The sequence below is a fragment of the Cariama cristata genome, unplaced genomic scaffold, assembly GCF_000690535.1.
Source record: "Cariama cristata isolate BGI_N322 unplaced genomic scaffold, ASM69053v1 Scaffold24873, whole genome shotgun sequence".
In the NCBI taxonomy this organism is placed as follows: domain Eukaryota; kingdom Metazoa; phylum Chordata; class Aves; order Cariamiformes; family Cariamidae; genus Cariama; species Cariama cristata.
Window position 1 is genome coordinate 1 of NW_009610494.1, and position 19,761 is coordinate 19,761.

The 19,761-nt window shown below is 41.8% G+C and overlaps 1 protein-coding gene across 1 annotated transcript; it reads left to right on the forward strand.

Annotated features, from left to right (window-relative positions):
* Positions 1 to 8,771: 8,771 nt before the first annotated feature.
* Positions 8,772 to 15,003, forward strand: VGLL3 (vestigial-like family member 3; the record flags this gene model as incomplete). The annotated part of the gene is made up of 2 exons (XM_009697912.1): positions 8,772 to 9,027; positions 14,503 to 15,003. Coding segments are annotated over 2 exons (757 nt in total), but the record flags the coding sequence as incomplete, so codon positions are not given.
* Positions 15,004 to 19,761: the final 4,758 nt, after the last annotated feature.

Consider the following 19,761-nt stretch of genomic DNA (forward strand, 5'->3'; position numbering starts at 1 on the left):
GGACCCACGCTGATCCCCACGGACGGGGCGCGCCGCGCCGCTCACCCTGGCTCTCCTGGAAGATTGGCTCCGGCGAGTTTCCAGCTGAATTTGGTGATCAGATGGATTTTTTTTTTTTTAAAAAAAAAAAAAAGGAAATCAGGAAATTCTTATCAGGCTGACAGCATTTTTAGACTATGCAGTGCGTGGGTGAAGTGGGACTAATATTGACTTGGCCCTAATGTAGTCATCTGAGAATACATTTTTTGGTTGTTGCTGCATTCCATAAGGTTTTATCATTATTATCCATGAAGATTGTTTTCTCCGTACATGGGAAGTGACCCCTAATATCAACTTGCCTGGGAGACACGAATATGGGCTAAAACATTGAAATTCCTATCGCGTGTTATTGGTTTTTTTCTTTATTGTTGGGAGAGAGAGCCCATTTGCAGAAATGATACCCCAGCAAACTTTTCCAGGTTGCTCACGTTGTTCGCTGTAAACGCGAGCTCTGGAAAACTTGTGAGTTTTGTTTATTGCAGTGTGCATTCATTATTTCTTCTCTAATCTAGGTCACAGCTTGCAGAACCTTCCATCTATTCAGTAATCTTAGTTATGAACTTTGTATTTCAGTATCTGGAGCTCTGGTTGTTAGCCTGCATGATTTGGAGGGAAAATAAATAAATAATCTCAAATAACTTGACTCTTTGACTAAGAGACCTAGAAGTAGAAAACTGCAATTGAAACTTCGGTGAACTTTTTGGCATTTAACCCTGTAGGTGATCAGCTGCATTTCTTTTCCAGATCTGGATCGTAGAACACATACTACATGAAAATCTATTAAACGATCATTAGTAGCTGTGTCACACGCAAGTGCAATTGCTTTTTATTTTAAACAGAATCCTGAAGTTTCTCCATCAGCTGAAAGCAGCACCACATAGGAAATGTCCCAGAGGCACCCTAATGAACGTGCCAAAGTTTCTTGAAATTTCATTTGAAATAAACTGAGTTCTTGTGGGTTATGCTGTTTAAGAAAAGTGGAGTTAGATATGCAAGGCAAGAAACGTGGGTAGCTCTGTTGAGCCAACACAGCTCATGAGTCGTGGCCAGCACTGTATATCCCGTTTCTACCAAAAAACCATTCTAAACCTTACTATCCTACATGTTATCGACAAATTGTTTTAGTTAATCCTGCTTGTGCTAGTTTTTCTGAAATATTTGGAGCTGGAGGGTCTTCACAAACTGTGAAGTGTCGGACTGAAAAACCAAGCTGTCGTTGCTGAACTAAGAATGTTGCACCCTCTAATTCTAACGGCTGCGAGCTTCAGAGCAGTTTATGTATTTTCTCTGAATCCAATGATTTTTAAATAAAAAAAAAAGTAAACATAGAATGAACTCCTCATGCATCGGTAGTCGTAGTGGAAAGATTTATTGTTTTGGCAATGTATGATATTTTGTAAGTCTCTGTTTGTTCAGAATTGTCCTGTCAGGAACATTTAATCAACTGGTAGAGGGCATAAGAAAGAAGGATGAAGAATCTGTTGCCAGGTTTTTGTTTCTTCTTACACATGTGTTCAACATGTAAAAAGCTCCTGCGCTCTTCACGAGGATGATGACCATTTTAAAGAATGTTCTTCTTTGCTGGAATTAAGTCTGTCATTTAAAAATAACAGCGAGGGAAGATGAATTAGTGGGGTAGCTTCAAAATAAAGCTCTGCATTGGAGCTGATAAAATGGAGCTCGCCCTTAAAATATCCGAGGACTCCACCGAAGCATTTTTCAGTAGTGTTGTACTACTCTGGTGCCTTTTGGTACCCACTAAAATGGTTTGTTTTCTGAGACAGAAAGCTCCTCCGTGCTGTCCTCCTGTTGGCTTTCCTTTCCTTCGCAGTGCAAGGAGATGTAGGTGTGTTATTCTAACTAAAGCTTGTGCATCTTCATAGGTATTTGTAAAAAAAAAAAAATCTGTCACAAATGTGTAATTGGTTATGTCAGCTTTTGGTATCAGTTTTGTATCCTTTAAAGAGCAAAGAAGGCTCCTTAGCTGCGGAGCTGCTATCGCAGATGTATAGGCTGAAGTTCTGGGCTGCAGTGTCTATCTGGAGAGCTAACCTCATCATGTTTCTATAGGTTGCGTGCTGCACGCATGGGTCAGGATAGGTGTCTTCAGCAAGCAGCTGGCATTGTGTCGCTGCTTTGCAATGAAAAGGGTTTGAATGGTCTTCTTTTTTTTTTTTTTTTTTTTTTTTTTTAAAAAATAACAGGTCTTGGATTACTTTTAAATGATGGACTAGCATGCACATGGGGCTTTTTTTTAGGGGATGGTCCATCATGCCTTTTTGAAGTTACTCCACTCTAAAGTTATTCCCACATTTCTCTATCTGTAGTTTTCACTCCCTTAAAATAAGCACAGAACTGATTTTGGCCTTGCACAGAAATACAGAATTTCTGGAAGCTTAGCTTTCACCAGTCCTTTGCCAAGAAAGGTCTTGCTGGCAAATTAATTTAGATGGGATTTTTTTTTTTAAAAACACTTAATGGACTGAAGCCTGAATTCCTATTGAATGTTAATGGGAGTGGAGGCTTAGCACCTTAGATCTTTGAGATTGCTGAAGTCCAGGGTGTTTGCTGGAGGAAAGTAAGCGGAGTATGGATATATACATGCTCATACGATGCCAGAAGGAGCTGATGAAAATGGAGTGTTGCCCTAATTCTACAGATAAATCGGGGTTTCCATATTCCTTTGCCAAAAGACAGCAAGTGTGTGCCGGTGTTACAATGTGAGGCTGTTCCTGTGCGTGGTAAGGAGCTGTGCCTGCGTGAGGGTAAAGCCCTGCAGAATGGCAGAATTAAAACACTCTTCATCGTACGCTTTCCTGAGGGGCTGTGCGGCTGGAGTAGTAAGTTTTAGCTTTCCTTCGGATTGGGTGAGGAATGGGTGTAACAGAGCTGCTCATTCGAAGAGGCTCTGGAAACATGTAATTGGTGAAGAATCTCGTTGTGTTCTTGGTGCACACGAAATGCCGTGACATCTTGCCGTGCCCTGTCAATCTAGGTATAGCAAGCTGCAGAGCTGAGGCTAAGGTGGGATTCACCCTAGCTCACTAACAGCTGAGCTTAAGACCTTTGAAATGGGAAGTTACAGTAAATTGTAGTTTTGGAATTTCTCCATGGTATGTAGATGTAGAGAGCTAAGCCAACACCATCCTCGCTAAATCAAGTCTTGCATAAAGAGTTGTGATATGCTCAAGTCAGACTTTCTCCTGGCAGTGCTGCAGACAGACTTTTTCCAGATAAGGGCTTGTCTTCATTAGCAAATTAGGTCGCTAACTCTACTCTTCCTTCCAAACTAACAACATTGAAGACAAGGACAAGTCACGTTTAACATTGTGTCAGCTGGCTGTAGCTGAACCGTAATTCACATACTGTGACTTTAGTTTTTCAGTGAAGTTCTTTGTACCACGTGCTCACAACTTTGAGGCCAGGTTTATTACACTGCTCATACTGTGTGGCAGTCCGCAGTATCTAACACAGCAGGTAACAGCAGAAGGTAGCTTCACATTTGGTTTTTGTAGTTCGGATGCTCTCTGAAGGCTTGTTCTGAAGCCTGGTGTTTGCCCTACTACTGACTTCAGTGGAAGCTGAATCACACCTACGTAACTCACCTTTAAAGGCTACTCTCAGAATTACAGCGTGCAAAACCTGGATTAAGTCTTCCCTTGTGTGGGGACTTTTGCTGGTTTGTTTTGTTCTGCTTAATCCCACAAGACACTGCTGATTTAAAAAATTAGCTTGCTTTACTTTGCCATTCTGATTGGGACCAAATTCTATTTCATCTTCCTCTATCTATGTAAAAATAGAGCTTTAGACTTTAATGAAACACCTCTGTTTAGATGTACACCAAAAGATGTATAATTTCATTCATTTCCCACAGCTTCCCTCCATCAGCAGAGCATAGCAGGAGCTCCAGGCTCTACCGCTGTAAATCCAGTGGCTCACCTGAAAGCAAGCGTGTGGCGTTGCTCTCGGCTTGCTCATTTGTGAGGGTAGAAGTTAGCATTTCATGTTTTCAGGGCATGCTGTAAATACCGCTTTTAGGCCTAGCATTTGATGCCCTGATTGCTTGAAATTGTCTTCTTCCTTGAATACTTTCTGTGTTATCAATAGGAGCCTGCTTGGCAGACAGCTCCACAAATGGAGGACTGTCTGTAATTTGCCTTGAGTTTGTTGCTGAAATTCCTTCTCAGAAGCTTATGTCAAATGACAGCCTTTTTCTCAGGATAGGGTCATATAGTGTTTCCTCAGTGTAGTTATTCTTTATTTTTGGTTCCTGTTCTTTCTCTCATAATGGAAAATCTGTAACAGGTGGCCACAGGCACAGACTTTCATGCTTGGGAGCATAAAGAACCATATGCTGTATGATGGCATGTATGGAGATAGTAAGTTGTAGAAATAGGCGACCAGCTTAAATGAAAAATAAGAGTGGGCCTGAATTTTTGATTCAAACTTGGCTAAACTAAAACTTTCTCTGTTCTCAACTGTGCTTGGTTGTTTCTCTGTTTTGCTGCCTACTAGCTGGTTTCAGCTGGAAGTGAATTTTTTTTCAGTTTGCGAAGAGGAATGTTCTGACATTTTTACCAGACGCCCTGGGTGAGATCCGGGACCCTTGAAGTCAGTTGGACTTTTGCCATTGGCTTTAATGTGGCCAGAATTTCACTACATGAGAACCGTTTTGCTTGGTTCTGGATAGAGTATGTCAGAAAATAACAGGAATCTTCAAAACAGCAGTTTTGTGAGAGATTTTGGACCACATGCTTTCTTGGTCTAAAAGTGGTCAGTTTTCCTCCAGAAGACAGGATGATGCTTACCCAGCATAAACTTTCTCTTTAATATTCCCATATTAGCAGTGTTTTGCTATTGACCTTCAGCTTCCTTTTGTTCGATAACTTAAGTTTAAATTATCTTTGGAAAAGCCTGTTTGTGAATATATGAAATAACAAAAATAATGTTGGTTTAAGCTGAATTCAGCCCACTCTGTACAGCAGTATTTACGCAGAGGTTGTACCACTCATCCTTCAGCCACAAACTGGGGTCTATTATCTAAGCTGGCATCAGGTGCTATAGACACAGAATTTCCCTATTTCCCAGTATGCTAAGCTGACTTTTAATTCTGTATTCTGGGTCTTGGCCAAGATGAGATTTTGTGTGTTTGTTTTGTTTTGTTTTTCAGAGGCTGCTTAATGTCAGTCTCTAGTTTGTAAGGAAGACAGGGGTGGATTTCATGAATATATTAGAGTATTGGTGATCCGAATGTAGCCAAGAAATAACATTGTGTTTGGTCAGAAAATACTCTTTGTAAAAGTCTTACAGATACTGTTGGCTACTTAAATATATACTAGAACTGTCTGCGTGAAAAAATTACAAGTGAAACTGAGCTAGCCCAGATTAGTTATCAGAAACCTAACTTGTTTTTTTTTTGTTTTATCCCCTCCCACTCTGTGATGGTAGGACAAATTCATTTAGCAGTTGATCTTGCATACTTTTCCACTCACACATGTACAGTCAGAAATGCTATGAGAAGTTTACTGTTAAGGTCGGAACAAGTAATACGGAATTTGTGTGCAGACATAGTATTTTAGGGGAGTTAGGAGGAGAAAAAACATTGTTAAAAGATGTATACAATGGAAAGGGTGTATATATGTTGCATACAAGGAAAACTTGTTGAATCGCTTTATCTCACTGTAGTCTCTTATTTAAAGAGTTCTGTAATCACAAGCTGATAAGTTCTTCCTGAAATACAAATTAATTAGATCTGTGTCCGATCACAGGCTTGATGCTGTTTTGAAAAATGTTTTAATTTAGAACTCTCATCCTTTGCAAAAAGCTCACCACAAAACACAACTTTTCGCTGTGAATAACTTCAGTCTATACACAGGGCCTTGTGCTTGTCCATCAGTACTACCATCTTTTTTTACATTAAAAAAAAAAAAAAGAAAAGGTCAGATTTGGTGTTTTCAAAAGCAGCAAGTGCTCAGAATATCTTGTAATGACTGCCCATGGACTGGAGGGGAGGGAAGAGAGTTGAAATGGAAAATGAATTAGATTCTTAGGCTGTGGAAGGGGGAACATTCCTGCACAGAGAAGCGACTCTGGAGATAAGTTTTAATTTCCTGAGCTCCAGTCTCTATATAGGAACATTGAAAGACTTCCTTCCTGATAACCAAGTCAAGCCAGGGGCAGTATTAAACGATGTGTTTCTGTATATAATTGCATGCTTCTATATGTATTTGCATACTTGCAGTAGAAATAGAAATAGTGTACCTATAATGACAGAAGTCAGCTTTTAAAGTGTGTTGCATGTATTCAAGGTCTGGTATGTACACTGTGCATGAGATGTTGTAATAGATCAATATCTGTTTAGACTTTTATAAAAGATTTCCTTTGTACTTTGTCTCTACTTAAAAAACAAAACTCAGTCAAAAACCAAAATGAAAAAAACACTCTCCCCAACTGTTTGTCTTGCATTTTAAAGAGGATCTGGGTTATGCTGCACCTTTAAGAATGATCAAGTCGCCGAGGTAGATGTGTTACAGATTTCTAATGCATACGTCTCCTGTATATGCGATATTGTTATAACCATTTCTGTCTTACTAAGGTCTCATCGTTCCGTGATTACTTAGGCAAAACGATGAAGCTCACTATGAGTGATATCTTAGTAAGCATTTCGGGAACAAATATTAGGAGACTTTTTGATTGGTTTTTCATTTGTTTACAGAAGGCACAAAGCATTTACCAAAAAAGTGTAGGTCACCCTGAATTTTACATTTGCAAAAATATGTTTCAGAGCCTCAGACTATGTTTTATTTTAGGAATTTTAGTTTCTAGTAAAACTGTTTTAATTTGCTGTTTCCAGCTGCTTCTTTTTTTTTTTTTTTTTTAAAGTGAATCCCATAGTTTTTCTTTATATATTCTAGGATCTTGGGATAAAAGTGTAAGTCTAAATAAGTAATACTGTGCTAAGCAGAGCCACAGTATAACATGCTTTGTGAAGCACAGATTTACTCAGACCATTGCCTGGCTATCCCAAACTGTAAAATAAAATTACTTACATCCCTCATTGCAGTTTGTGCAACAGCATCGGAATTAAAGGTATAACTGAGCTGTTTTAAGTTTATCAGTTAACCTACTGTAATGTCAGATACATCGCTTAGTTGCTATGAGCTTTTAGTACTATAGGTTTTAATTCCACTTGTCAATAGCTCTTTCTTACCGTTATTTTTTTTTAATAACCATTCATAATTAAGACTTAGCCCCAGAGTATTTATTTTGTATTACAATGAGAGAATTTGTGTCAGCTTAGACGATTTTAGAAAGCGCTGAATGTAAATATATTGGTGGTATATGAGATTGGAAAATGACTTTCAATTATTTCTAAATCGGACAAGTGTATTGTATAAATGGAACTTTATAGACTGTGTAGTTGTTTAACTTTTTCTATAAAGCAACTTTGGAAAAAGGGAAAAAAAAACCATAAAGAGATTCTGATGGTGCTAAAGTGTTGCCAAGCAAACCATAAAAGATAAGTCAAACTTTAATACTATAGAAAAGCTATGAAATACTGCTACATATGTGCTTTGCGTTTCTGAAGCTGTTTGTGTGTAAAGTCAGCTGTGGAAATGGCTAGCTAGCTGAAAACTATGGTTCCTGCAGCTTGACTGTTGTGGGGAGATTTTTTTCTGTGAAAACAGTTGTAAAGTGGAACATCTGAAAAATATGTTCCATGTGAAATGGATCTTCACACACATTTATTTTGACATTTAGGTTTGATTTGAGAGAGAGAAGATTCTGAAATAGCCATTCACAGATGGCTTGTGCGGGTTTTATTTTTTATATGCTTCTCTGTGTTTTTGGTTTGGGGTAGGTTTTTTTGCATGTGTTTGCAGACTTGTCAATCCCCCTCTTCCCCCAGATCACATGCTTAATTTTTTATTACATGAATTTTTGTCCTTTTTTCCAGAAGCTGCTGTTTAAAAAATAAAAAGGAAAAAGGAAAAAAAAAACCTCACCCCAACCCCAGAACAACAACAAAACACCCCAAACCAACCAACCAACCAAAAAAAAACCCCCAACTCTCAAATCCTCCCTCCCAACCCCCAATCATCACCCTAAAGTATAGCTTCCTTTGATAAAAAATTTCCTGCCAGTGAGTGAGAATTTATATATTTTGTGGACTTTGATAATACAGTGGAGAGTTTTTCTGGAAGCACCAAATTCTCCCATCTATATGCCTTCAGCAACGAGTAGGCGTGGGGAGTCCAGAGGGCCATGTACTTTCAACTGGGAGGAGTGCGGCCGGCAAAAACCTGGCGCATGTTCAGCCAGACGGGTGAAATGCAGACGTGTGTATCTGGCCACCCTTCCGCAGGGCTGGACTCGACCTCTGTAGTCTCTACTGATGGGAATATCCTTTCCAGGTGAGAGTCAGGAGTGAATTGTTAGAGCCTGTCTGTTTTCTGTTGAAGGTATTGAGTGAAAGCTGTTGCTGACAAATTGTGATTGTGAAACGTGCCTGAGAAGCAGATCCATCTGTGTGTGAGGAATAAAAACTCTTAAGTGGCGCTGGTAATCTCTTCTTTGGGAAATGTTGGTGCAAAATATCCCTGTATTCTAGCTGTAATTATGAAATGAATATTCAATGTATTCAGTTATTTTTCTGTAAGGAAACCAGATGTCGAGCTTGCACTGAATGCCACCAGTGAAACATCTCTTGTTTGGTTTGTTTTTAATCCCAGAAGAAGTTAGCTGTATACAACAAGATGCAGGAGCCTCTGGAAGTGACCCTTCCCAGCAAGCAAGAGGAGGATGAGAAAGACCAGCCTGCCGAGATGGAGTACCTTAACTCTCGCTGCGTCCTTTTCACTTACTTCCAGGGAGACATTGGTTCAGTAGTGGATGAACACTTCTCAAGAGCTTTGAGCCAAGCCAGTAGCTTCAATCCAGAAACTGCCCTTACCAAGACCAAGGCAGGGCTAAGTCCCTTGTGGAGAGGTAAGAGGAGCAGTAACTCTGTGGTGTGGCTTACTCGGTCTGTGTTGCAGTAACGCATATTGCATTGCAGCTGAAGTTTTGCTCCTCTGTGGAGGTGGAAAAATCCCCCTCAAATTTGAAAGACCCAAGGAGCTTCTTGGGGTTGAGTGATCTGAAGCATTAAAAGGGGGAAAGAGGTGCCGAAAGTGTGTAAGAAGCAGGCGTCTCCCTCTCTTTCCATAGCCCATGGCTCCACTGAGGCCTGGAAGGAATGGGGCAGAGCTCACGTGGCTTCACAAATGTCTGCTGCAAGGTTGGAGGCTTATTTTTAAGCTCCAAGTGTGAAACTTGGCCAGTGAGGCAAGAGAAAAGCTGTTTGGGATGCCAGCCTTGGATGTGAGGAGACCCATGCAGCCTTCTCAGGTGACTTTGCTGGGTGATTAAGATTTGTCTATGGCTCCTTTCCAGGTGGGGAGGAGCCAGCATAGGCTGGGATGGGCTTGAGTGCCAGCCCTGGTCCATGTGGTGTGGTGCATTGCAGCCTGCCCATGGGCAGAGCTGACGGGAGAGGTACAGCTGTTCTTGCCAGCTTCCGTGTGTCAAACGGGGGTGATGTTACTCTGCTTCCAAGCAGGGAGTAAAAACATAGTATGGACTGTGAGGCATTTATATACTGTCATAACACTTATGTCTTGTAATGCATATAAGCATGATCAGTGTAATAAAGAGCAGATCTTGCCAGATGTGCTAGGTAGACCTTATAGATAAGATTTCAAAATTGGTGATTGGAGAAAGCCTGCAGGTAAGACGCTATTTTGATTTTGTTGAGTGTGGCAGTCTGTGTAGTTTTTCAGATCCACAGCCGCGTTAGTTCTGATCATGTCCTTATGTGGACTGGCAAAGGAACACAAACCAAGTATTGTGGGCAATGGCCTTGCATTGAGTTTGGTGAGAGAGATACTGTGAGGATTCTTGTAGGAGTGGTGGTGTTCATAATCAGCGATGTTGAGGTGAGAGTGTATTGATGAAAGTCGTAGATAATAGAGAGAGATGGGATTTTTGGAAACCGCTGTGAAGAGAAAAATAGCACAGAAGGACTTGCTTTCCAGAAGGATGATGACAAATCTGAGGAAGTTTAAACAAAGGTCAGCACAAGTGGCTAGGGAGCTAGAGGAATTTATGGCTTGAGCCGGGACCATTAATGTTAACGGGAAATTTTCTGTTGACTCGAATGAGAGCAGGATTGAACCTATGCTTACTAAAAAGGAGGCTGGAGCATTTATAAATGGCCCAGACAGGCTATAAATGTTTTAGAGATGGGATCAAGGCAGTCCTCAAAGACCCCATGCCTACAGCAAGCCCTCCTCACTGAGCTTGGAGACATACTATGGATGGGGTTGTGTGTCTCCTCTTTGGCCTCAGATATACCCTGCTGTTTTTCCCTGGCTCCCCCCATGGTTGCACAGCCCTTCCCGGAGGGGTCTGCAGGGGAGAGGATGGCCTGGCATAAGGGTTCTTCAGCCATGCTGCCTCCTGACCCCACGTGTCCCGTGCCATCAGCGGGGAACAGAGGTCTGTGTGTCCTGAAAGTCTTCTGGGAATAAAGTAAGGGGATATGCTCTGTGCCGTCATTGCACCTGCTGAAGCGGTATGAAGATCCTCAGGGAGGCTGCTGGGCAGGGCTGCTTGGTTCTGAGAAAGCTAAGGGTATTTGCTTCTCCAGAGAAGAGAAGCTGACGAGAGTTTTATCAGGCTCAAATGAGTTTCTGAAACATGCCTACTTGAAAAAATTTGGGAAGGAACGACGTTAACACCTTGGTCTTCTGGTTCGTATACAGTTGTCAAAGATGCTCAATTACAGCCAATGGATGTGAATTTGTATCCCATTACCTAAAGATGTTAAAATATCATTAGCATGAAGATCTTTTATAAATAACCTTCATGGGTAGTCAGAATTTTTGTCAATAAATTACTCAAAGAGAAATTTTAAAAAAAAAAAAGAAAAGCTTTTGTATTTGCAATGGCTGTTTCGGAAGGTAAAGATTTAAATGAAAAGTGTGTGGGCATGAACTGGCTACTCAGCTCACTGTGTTATTTCTCCTTTACCTGAAAGGAGGGATTACTAATGTTTCTGCTTTTTTTTTTTCATCTTGTTGTGGGGTTTTTTTTTAGTGTCCTGATGGAAGAACAAACTGTAATTTCATTTGGTGATTTCATTTCAGGTGATATTGTGGGATTTTTTGTTTCGAGGAGGGATTTTGCTTATGTATAGAAAACAGAACCTGTTGTCCTGAAAAGAGCAAGTTTTCATCTTCTGTATGTTGAAAATACAGATCAGTTTAGGCCACAATTCACTTCAAAGCTGACTTTTATAAAACATAGTTGCTTATAACAGTCTCTGGTAACATGGACTTTGAATATTCAATTGTAGGTATAACTACCTTAAATTTTTTGAAGGAGCTAATGAAAGTAATGATACCTTGAAACTAATGTTACCTTAATGGTGTTTTTATCAACATGTTTTTCCTAGCTGAAAGTGTAGAGGGTTTTTTTCTTTCTTGGGTTTTGGTGGTGGTTTTTTTGTTGTTTGTGGTTTTTTTTCCCCTCCTACCTTAACTGAGAAGTAATGTTGTACTACAGAAAATTCCATACTTTGTCTTTACAGCATGTGCATTTTGGCATGTTTTCAGTGCGTGTTGGCCAGCCACCATGAACATTTACGTTAGTCACCACTTCGTGGTATCTGAGATGTTGCCATCTCCCTGCCTCCCTGTACTTAGAACAGGAAATTGTGGTAACTGCACTGTCTTTCTTGGCAGACAATTTTTGTTAAATGCCTCCTTCCCCCCTCCTGAAAGCCCATGGCACCTACTGAGGTTTTTTTTTGTTGTTGTTTTTTTGTTGGTTTTTTTTGTTTGTCTTTTGGTTTTTTTCTTTCTCAAACACAGTGCCGAAATAGCTGTTTCCCCATTGCCATGTCCCACAGAGGCCAGGTATCTGACATGATGGTATTTGTAAAGATAATTGGTTGTGCTTCTATTTTAAAGGTGGGAAGGAAAGGAAACCCTTCAAATACTATGGAAATGTGTAGTGGTCAGGGGTTGTGGTTCAACACAGAGATGGTTCTTGTTGATGGGGTTGCTGCACACTTAGTGCTTAGTAGCATCCTCTGTGAGCACTCAGGGTGGACGAAGTTTTCTTGCATGTTTATGTAACCTGGATGGACCCTGTATCTCCAGTGACATGACTTGACCTTGACTGGCGAGGTTGGCCTCTGCAGTTACGCTCTGTGATGTCTCTGGGGGGGCTGGTCCATGACAGTTTCTGACAGTGGTAATGGGTTTGTGAAATGTGGACAGGTTTGAAAAATGGAGATGACCAAACATGTTTTCTGTGGCCTAGACCTTCTACGTGATTGGTAAACCCAAGCTGTTATGCAATCTGGGACGAATTCATATTGGCAAATCCAGTGGTTTAAAGTGCTCTCTCCTGATATTAAAGTTGCCCTGCAGATACTTTGTGGTTTTCTGTGCTTTTTTGAAGTGAGATGGTTTGGATTTAGGACTTTTCCATGCAGATAACAGCCAGATAGTTTCCAAAAGCTCTCAATTACAGAGGTTAATTTTCCAGAATACTGGCAATGCACTGTCAAGCTGTGCTCCTCCGTTAAGCAGTGAGGAAAACAACAGACTGGACATGAAGAAGCTTGGTTTTGCTTTTTTTTGTCAACCCTGCTGCCAACACTGTAAGCCATGTGCACTCTCCATCTCAGCCTAATCCCTTGTAACAAGGAACAATTTATAAACAAGGAACAATACCAATTTTGGAGGGATGCTGAGGCTTCTGTAATATGCTTGAAGCTGTCTCCAGTCTTCTAGCATGAATTACAATAGAAATACATGGCTAAAAAGAAGCAACCTTTTGAAGAAAGCCATGTTGGAGTACAGTTTGCTCGATAAGCTTGCAGCTTCTGAAGCATTTTGGCCCAAAGAGGAGTTCTCTACGTGGATTTTAATGGATTTTAAAACAGATACCTGAGTATCCTAGTGATGCAGTCAGAAAATGCTTTCACAGTTTTTGTTTCCAAAATATTTTTGTGTAAGCAAAGTTCAGAGGCAGGAGCGTTCTGAAGATTCTGTTCATTCTCAATGGTGTCTTCACGCAAATCTCATTCCAGTTGCTTATTAAACAAAGCAAAACAAAAGGTCATTTTTTAAAAAAAAAAAAAAAAGTTTTTGTAAATGTTATATGAGGAACAGAGGATTCCTCGCCTCATCAAATATTAAACTTCCCTGGCTTTATTTCTCTGTAGGCTCTTTTTATGGCTGTTCTTTCATCAGAGGTGAAGTTCTGTATTTTTATGTTTCCATCTCTGACCAAAAAAACCCTATTTGAGCTGAGACATATTGCATGAAGCAGTACTTGCAAACATGAGCTGGCAAGAGGATTGTGAGAGTGGAGATGCCAATACTTTCCTACACATCAAAAACACTAACCGCTCCTTCAAAAGAGGAATTTTTAGGATGTGATTTCATAATGTAGAGGTATTGGAATCCATTTAAATATAAGTTGAGCCCTAGCTGTAAGAAACAGCGAGTCTTTTATTTCTGACAAAAACTTTTTTCAGTTAACATAGATGTTTCTGCTTGTCTGATCCTGTTGGGTACAAGGCAACATGATATATTCTATGAGGGACTAATGTAGATATGCTCTTTATCCCCTCAAAGCCTGCAGTTAGTTTGAGAAGATCTGGTACTCTTCCTTTAGCCAAATGTCTCCTATTCTGCAGCATGCCCTGATTCTCTGTCCTCAGAAGCATTTGCAGCCACAGCAGCTGCCTTTCTAAATGATGTGTTCTGGTCTGGTCAGGAGTTAGCCTCTCCTCATAATTCCTGTACCAAGATCCTGAGAGAGCTGCAACTCTTCAGCCTGAAGAAGAAAAGTCTTCTCAGGGAGGATCTTATCAATATGTGTAAATACCTGATGGGAGGGAATGAATATGAGGGAGCCAGGCTCTCCCCAGCAATGCTTGCTGACAGGACAAGAGGCAATAGGCTCAAAATCAAAAATAGAAAGTTCTATCTGAAGACAAGAAAATACTTCTTTTTCTTTCCTTTTTTCTTGGTGTGGTTTTTTTTGTTTTTTCTGGGGGGGGGGGTTTGGGGTTTTTTTTTTGTTGTTTTTTTTTTTTTAATTGTTGAAGGCTAAACTCTGGAACAGGTTGCCCAGAGATGTTGTGTAATTTGGATCTCAGTCAAAATCTGACTGGACAGAGTTCTGGACGACCTGCTCCAGGTGACCTCACTTGAGCAGGGGGGTTCAACTGGATGATCTCAAGAGGTCCTCTCCTACCTCAACTGTCCTGTGATTCCATAGTTACCGAGGAAGCTTTAGTTCAGTGTTACAGATTTCAGAGAGTAGAAAATCATTGTGGGTTTTTGTCATTAAATTTGTTGTTCAGCTTCAGTCATACTTCATTTCTTTCCTCTCTACCAGAAAGCTCAACAATTTCAAGCCAAAGGAGCAGTTTCCCAGCTTCATTTTGGACCAGCTCTTATCAGCCTCCCCCTCCACCATGCTTAAGTGGAGTACACCCCGATTTCCCTGTTACTGCACCAGGCACCTTCCCAACACCAGATCCTAGCAGCTGGCCAGGACACGGCCTTCATCAGACTGCCCCACCTCCTCCCCCTGCTGCATCTGAATCCTGGCATTATCCTTTAGCATCTCAGGTGAGCCCTTCATATGCACACATGCATGACGTGTACATGCATCGCCATCACCCTCATCCACACATGCACCATCACCATCCCAGCTCACACCACGACCCCCGGTACGGGTCCCTGCTGATGCCTTCAGTCCGTGCAGCCAGGATTCCTGCTCCCCAGTGTGACGTGACAAAGACAGATCCCGCTGCTGTCACCAGCGCTACCTCAGCATGGGCTGGAGCCTTTCATGGAACGGTGGACATTGTGCCAAGTTTTGGGTTTGACACAGGTAAGATGGTTCGATTGTGTCTGTGACTTGTTTTAGCAGGAGGAATTTGAGCAAAGAAGTGAACTCTCTGCAGCTGAAGTGGGGCTTGTTCTCAGAGACTTCTCCAAATGTGTTTCCAGGTGGGAATCCCTCCTGAAATTGCTGTCAGGCCAGAGGAGCTGTGAAACATCCAGCTCTCACTGCCTTTTGCTGAGAGATCTTTGTCTGCCTTGGTCCCTTTCAAGCCAAATGAGTTGTGACATGATAAGCATTTTTTTGGTTTAAATCTTGTGGGAAATGGTTAATTAAACTTCCATGTGGAAGCTTCCAGCTTGTTCAGCTAGTTCGTATGTGCATTCACCAAAATATAGCTCCAGTGAGGACTGAACTAATAACTTGTCAGTACATGAGGATTGCGTCTTACTCCTCTAAATAGATCAGCATTTCCTTCGTGTGTAGTATCCAGGTGTCACATAGAGAGTAAAGATGCTGGTTGGGCTGTGCTTGCCATCAAACTAAACTTCTTTCTGTAGGGTCTAGGCAGAGCTCTGTGAATTAGTTTAATTTTACTGCAGGGCCTGTAGCCGTAGGACAGCCTCCATGAACTGCCTCTGTATCTGTGAGCTTTGACTGGCAGGCTCTCATCTCAGTATTAGGAGCATCCTTGCAGCCCTCACTGTTCATAGTTGCTTGCGATCAGGTGATGGGTGACAAACAGTTCCCAGCGCATCCATCCTGGAGCTCATATGGACTATTGAGGTCTCCTTTTTCTGCCTGGGATTTATCTGACTAGCAGCAATCCTTGCAGATTAGTACTTCTTAAACACGTTATGTTATTTATTAAGGAAATACTAGGTTTGCATCTCTGTTCTCTTTTCCTTAAACTATCTGCTTATCTCTCTTCTTGATAGTTCTAGCTAACTGATTCAATGTGTGAGAAGCACTTCCTTGCTTTGTTTACTCTGCAGGGGAACAAAGAATTGATGGAGGAAAAAAAAGGCAGTTCCTTAAATACGAAATACTATGAACCCAAAACCCAATTATAACTAAGCTAACCTAATACAAATCTCTCTCTCTTCCCTTAATAGCAACTGGGAAGCAATAATCTCTTCTAAATACCATGCCACTTGCTGCCTCAAGAAGTTAAGAAAAAGCATAATAAGATTCTTAACACTGGACAAATTTGTATCTATTAATAACATTTCCAGGCATGCCAATGATACAAGAGGAATTACATTTTATGCTTTTGTGTATAAAATGATAATCTGACAAGACTGGGATCTCCAGTTTTGCCCTTCTGACAAATTCTGTAATGGGAGTGATCTGCCTTCTCTGAAGTGTGAGCAAATTGTCATTGCCACAGGTAGAGGGGACGAGCCCCCTGGTCTGACAGTAGCCCCAGCAGGCCAGCTCCACTGCTCTGATATTTGATTTACCTTTGGGGGATGGAGCCGAGAACTGTAATAAGGGGCTGTTAGGAGAAACCACTACCTGGCTTAGGTGTAAGTCCAGTCTAGACTGTGAGTTGTTTCAGTGCTGGGCAAGTTGGTTTGCTTACTGCTACTTTGGTGGTAGTAGTAGGTCTAATAAACCAGGTGCTTTTTCTCTTTTCTGTAAGAGCATAGTACCTCAAAAAGGACTAAAGGTCCTAGCACTACCTTACAGGATTAATATAGCCTTTGCTTGGTGCTGCCTGCTCCTTGTGAAAATCCCTATGGAGGGGTACAGTTGGATGCTAATTTTGTCAGGATCCTGATTTGGCAGCACTTAACAGTGGCTTGCACGTCTTGTAGTTGTCTACTCAGCGTTGGAGGCAGTGGAAGAGGCCTGAACTGTTAATTTCTGGCCCTTGCCTGATGTGTGGGTTTGAGTCCATGAGTTTGTGCTCAGGACATGTGTGACTGGTTTGCAGGAACAGAGAATCTCAGCAGACCGATGTCTCACTTGTTTGTGACTATTCAAAATGGCTATGCACTGGAACACAACAGCAAAACCTTATCAGGCAGCCCCAGTTTGACATGTAAGGCTTTGGAAACAAGGGAGGAAGCAACAAAACACAGCAGGTAGTGGTAGCCTGTGACTACAATTATTTGCTCTCTTACCCTGCACACTCATCTCTCTTGTGCTCTCCAAGCAGAGGCTTGCTGGGAAGGGCACGAAGGCTCTGAGCTCCCTTTTCAGCCTTGCCTGCAGCTTGTACATTCAGACAAACTCTTCAGGGACAGGCATTCGAGGTGTGATCATGGTGAAAAAAGGGAACTTAATTGCCCCAGTGTTTTGTGTGCATGTCAAATACTGTCATCCCATGGAAGATGTGTTGTGCTGCTGGGGAGAGGAGGGGGCTGCTGAAGCACCACACTGAGTCGCATCCAGCACAGATGAAGCTTTTCTTGCTCCATGTCCACTCCAGGGGAGGATTGTATTGGATAAGTCTCCACATGACACAGAATTTTATTATATTTAACTCTAATGTGAGACAGCAATCTCAACAGAGAGGCTAAAAACTAAAGGGCCTAGGAGGATGTACTGGCTTTCTGTGATGCAGAAGCAGTTTCTCCAGAGTAGGGTAAGGCCATAGTGGCCAGAAAACTTCAGTTCTGAAAGTCTTTGCTCATATATCCCTAGAGAATAAAAGACATCAACCTGTGGAGCTGTCAATATATCAGATTCCATGAGCTTCAGATGATTTATATAAAAAGCTCATTTGGTATATACTTAGACATTGCTTTTCAAAGCCCTTCAGATACAATAAATGATTCCCCCCTCCCGCCCCGCCCCTTTCTGTGGGTCACATTTCTTGTGCTACTGTCACATGCGATTATAGAAGCATTTGCAAAATTCCTCACACTGAATTATATGGAATGATAATGTTGGGATCAGGGCGGGCTGGCTGTAATCTTACCCTTTCCCAGCCATGTTGTTGCATCCCTGCCATACTAAGCCAAATATTCGATCTCATGAATGGATGATGCTGAATCACTTCAAAGGTTAAGAGGGGGTTCACCTTGCATGCATGGTATAGTTTGGGAATTTGTGTTTCAGAACAGACTGTGTGGGACATCAGCGTATCACCGTTCATAGAGCTAACAAAGTATTGATCTGTCTTGCACATCTGTTTGAACTTACATGGTCCTATTACAGGGGATGAAAAGGGATTTAGCTACCTGATTCCCATTAAATGTGGCTTAATCCTCACATTGTGTGCTGCAAATTAACCCTTTTAGAAGCTTCTTTATTGGTACAAGTGGGATTAAAGAAAATGCTAGTCTACATCAAAATCTATTAAAGCCTGTTACGTTTGTGGCTGCTGGTATGCAGTGTCTTTCCAAAGCTGAAGTGCCCAAGCTATAATGCTCAATGTAAAAGTGTGTTTTATATCAAGCATTGATATAAACACATTGATCCAAGCACAACATGTTTGTGCTTTAGGCCACGATTCCCTGCCCTGCTGATGTCAAGCAAAGCAAGGCCAGCCTCTAACAGCATTGACTGCGATTCATGGCATACGTACAGAGAGCATGGCTACAGCCATAATCCCACAGTGCTGGGGCTAAATCCTCATGTTTATGTTAAGGGTGCACAAGCCGAGTTGAGCTCTTAAGACCAGGAGGGTGGGAAATTGCTGTCTTGCAGTGGAGCTGATGGTTACGGCCATCAGTGTTTTCCTCAGGAGCAGGGCAGGAAGCTGCCCTGCACACCCGGCCCTTCAGGTGATCGGTCGAATCCGGCTGTGCTGGCAGCTGCCAGGTCTGCGGGCAGCACCGTGGGGAGGAGAGCAGAGCCACTCGCCCTGCTACTGCAGAGCCTAGGAGGGTATTCTGTCCTGCTGTTGGACAGATGTGCTGGAGGAGGCTTCCTGTAGCCCCAGCACACTAAAAGCAGAGCAGGATTTTGGCGTATCTGAGGGCCGTAAGTCTATCTTAAAATTGAGGTGCACATCCTTTATCATGCAAAGTTATGTACATTGAGATGCATAACTTTAAATTTAGGTGAATTAACCGACATCCTCTAGTCCTGGCTAACTATGGAAAGTCCATTTTTGGAAATGCCTGTATGTCAGTGTGCCACGTTGAATACGGAATTTGAGTGGTCAGTCTGCTGCCTTCTGTAGAGTTCTGTCTGTTCACACACGCCCCATGAGTTTGTCACAACTCGTTAAGTTTGTTTAGATGTTCCCACAGAGCCTGCATTCTGCTTGTGTGGCAATTAGCTATAACGTTGGTATCCCAGAGAGGGGGAGTTGTGCTGGTGTGGCGATACTGACTCACGCAATGCAAGTGAGGATGTCCTTGCTAAGAGGAAAATTTGCTTGCAGCAGGCTGCAAGTGAGAGCTTTCGGTCGGTAGCAGGGTTGCACTTGGATGATGTATTAGAACTGCAGATAGCCTTGCGATGAAGGAGTTGGGAATATAATGAGGAAAAGGCATGGAAGGTGTTCCACATTCAGTTCTGTAACTAAGGCAACTTTGATTTTTGGATTGTTTTCCATGGCTGTTTAGACTTAATATTTCTGTTTGTTGCAAAGACACCTAACTAGGGAGGTGTCTGTTCAGCTTGTTATTCCCCTTCTACCAGTTGCTACTACCAGGTGGACATCCCCTTAAACAGGTGTCTGTGTCATTTTTTTTAAGCTGCCAGGAGCCATAGGACCTGTTTCTCTTCTCATCAACTTCCATTGCCTCTGGCCTTTAGTGCTCCACTGGTGAACTTAAATGGCTTCCTTACACTCTGAAAGGTTTCTGCTGTCTAACTTTTCTTTCTTTCTTTTCTTTCTTTTCT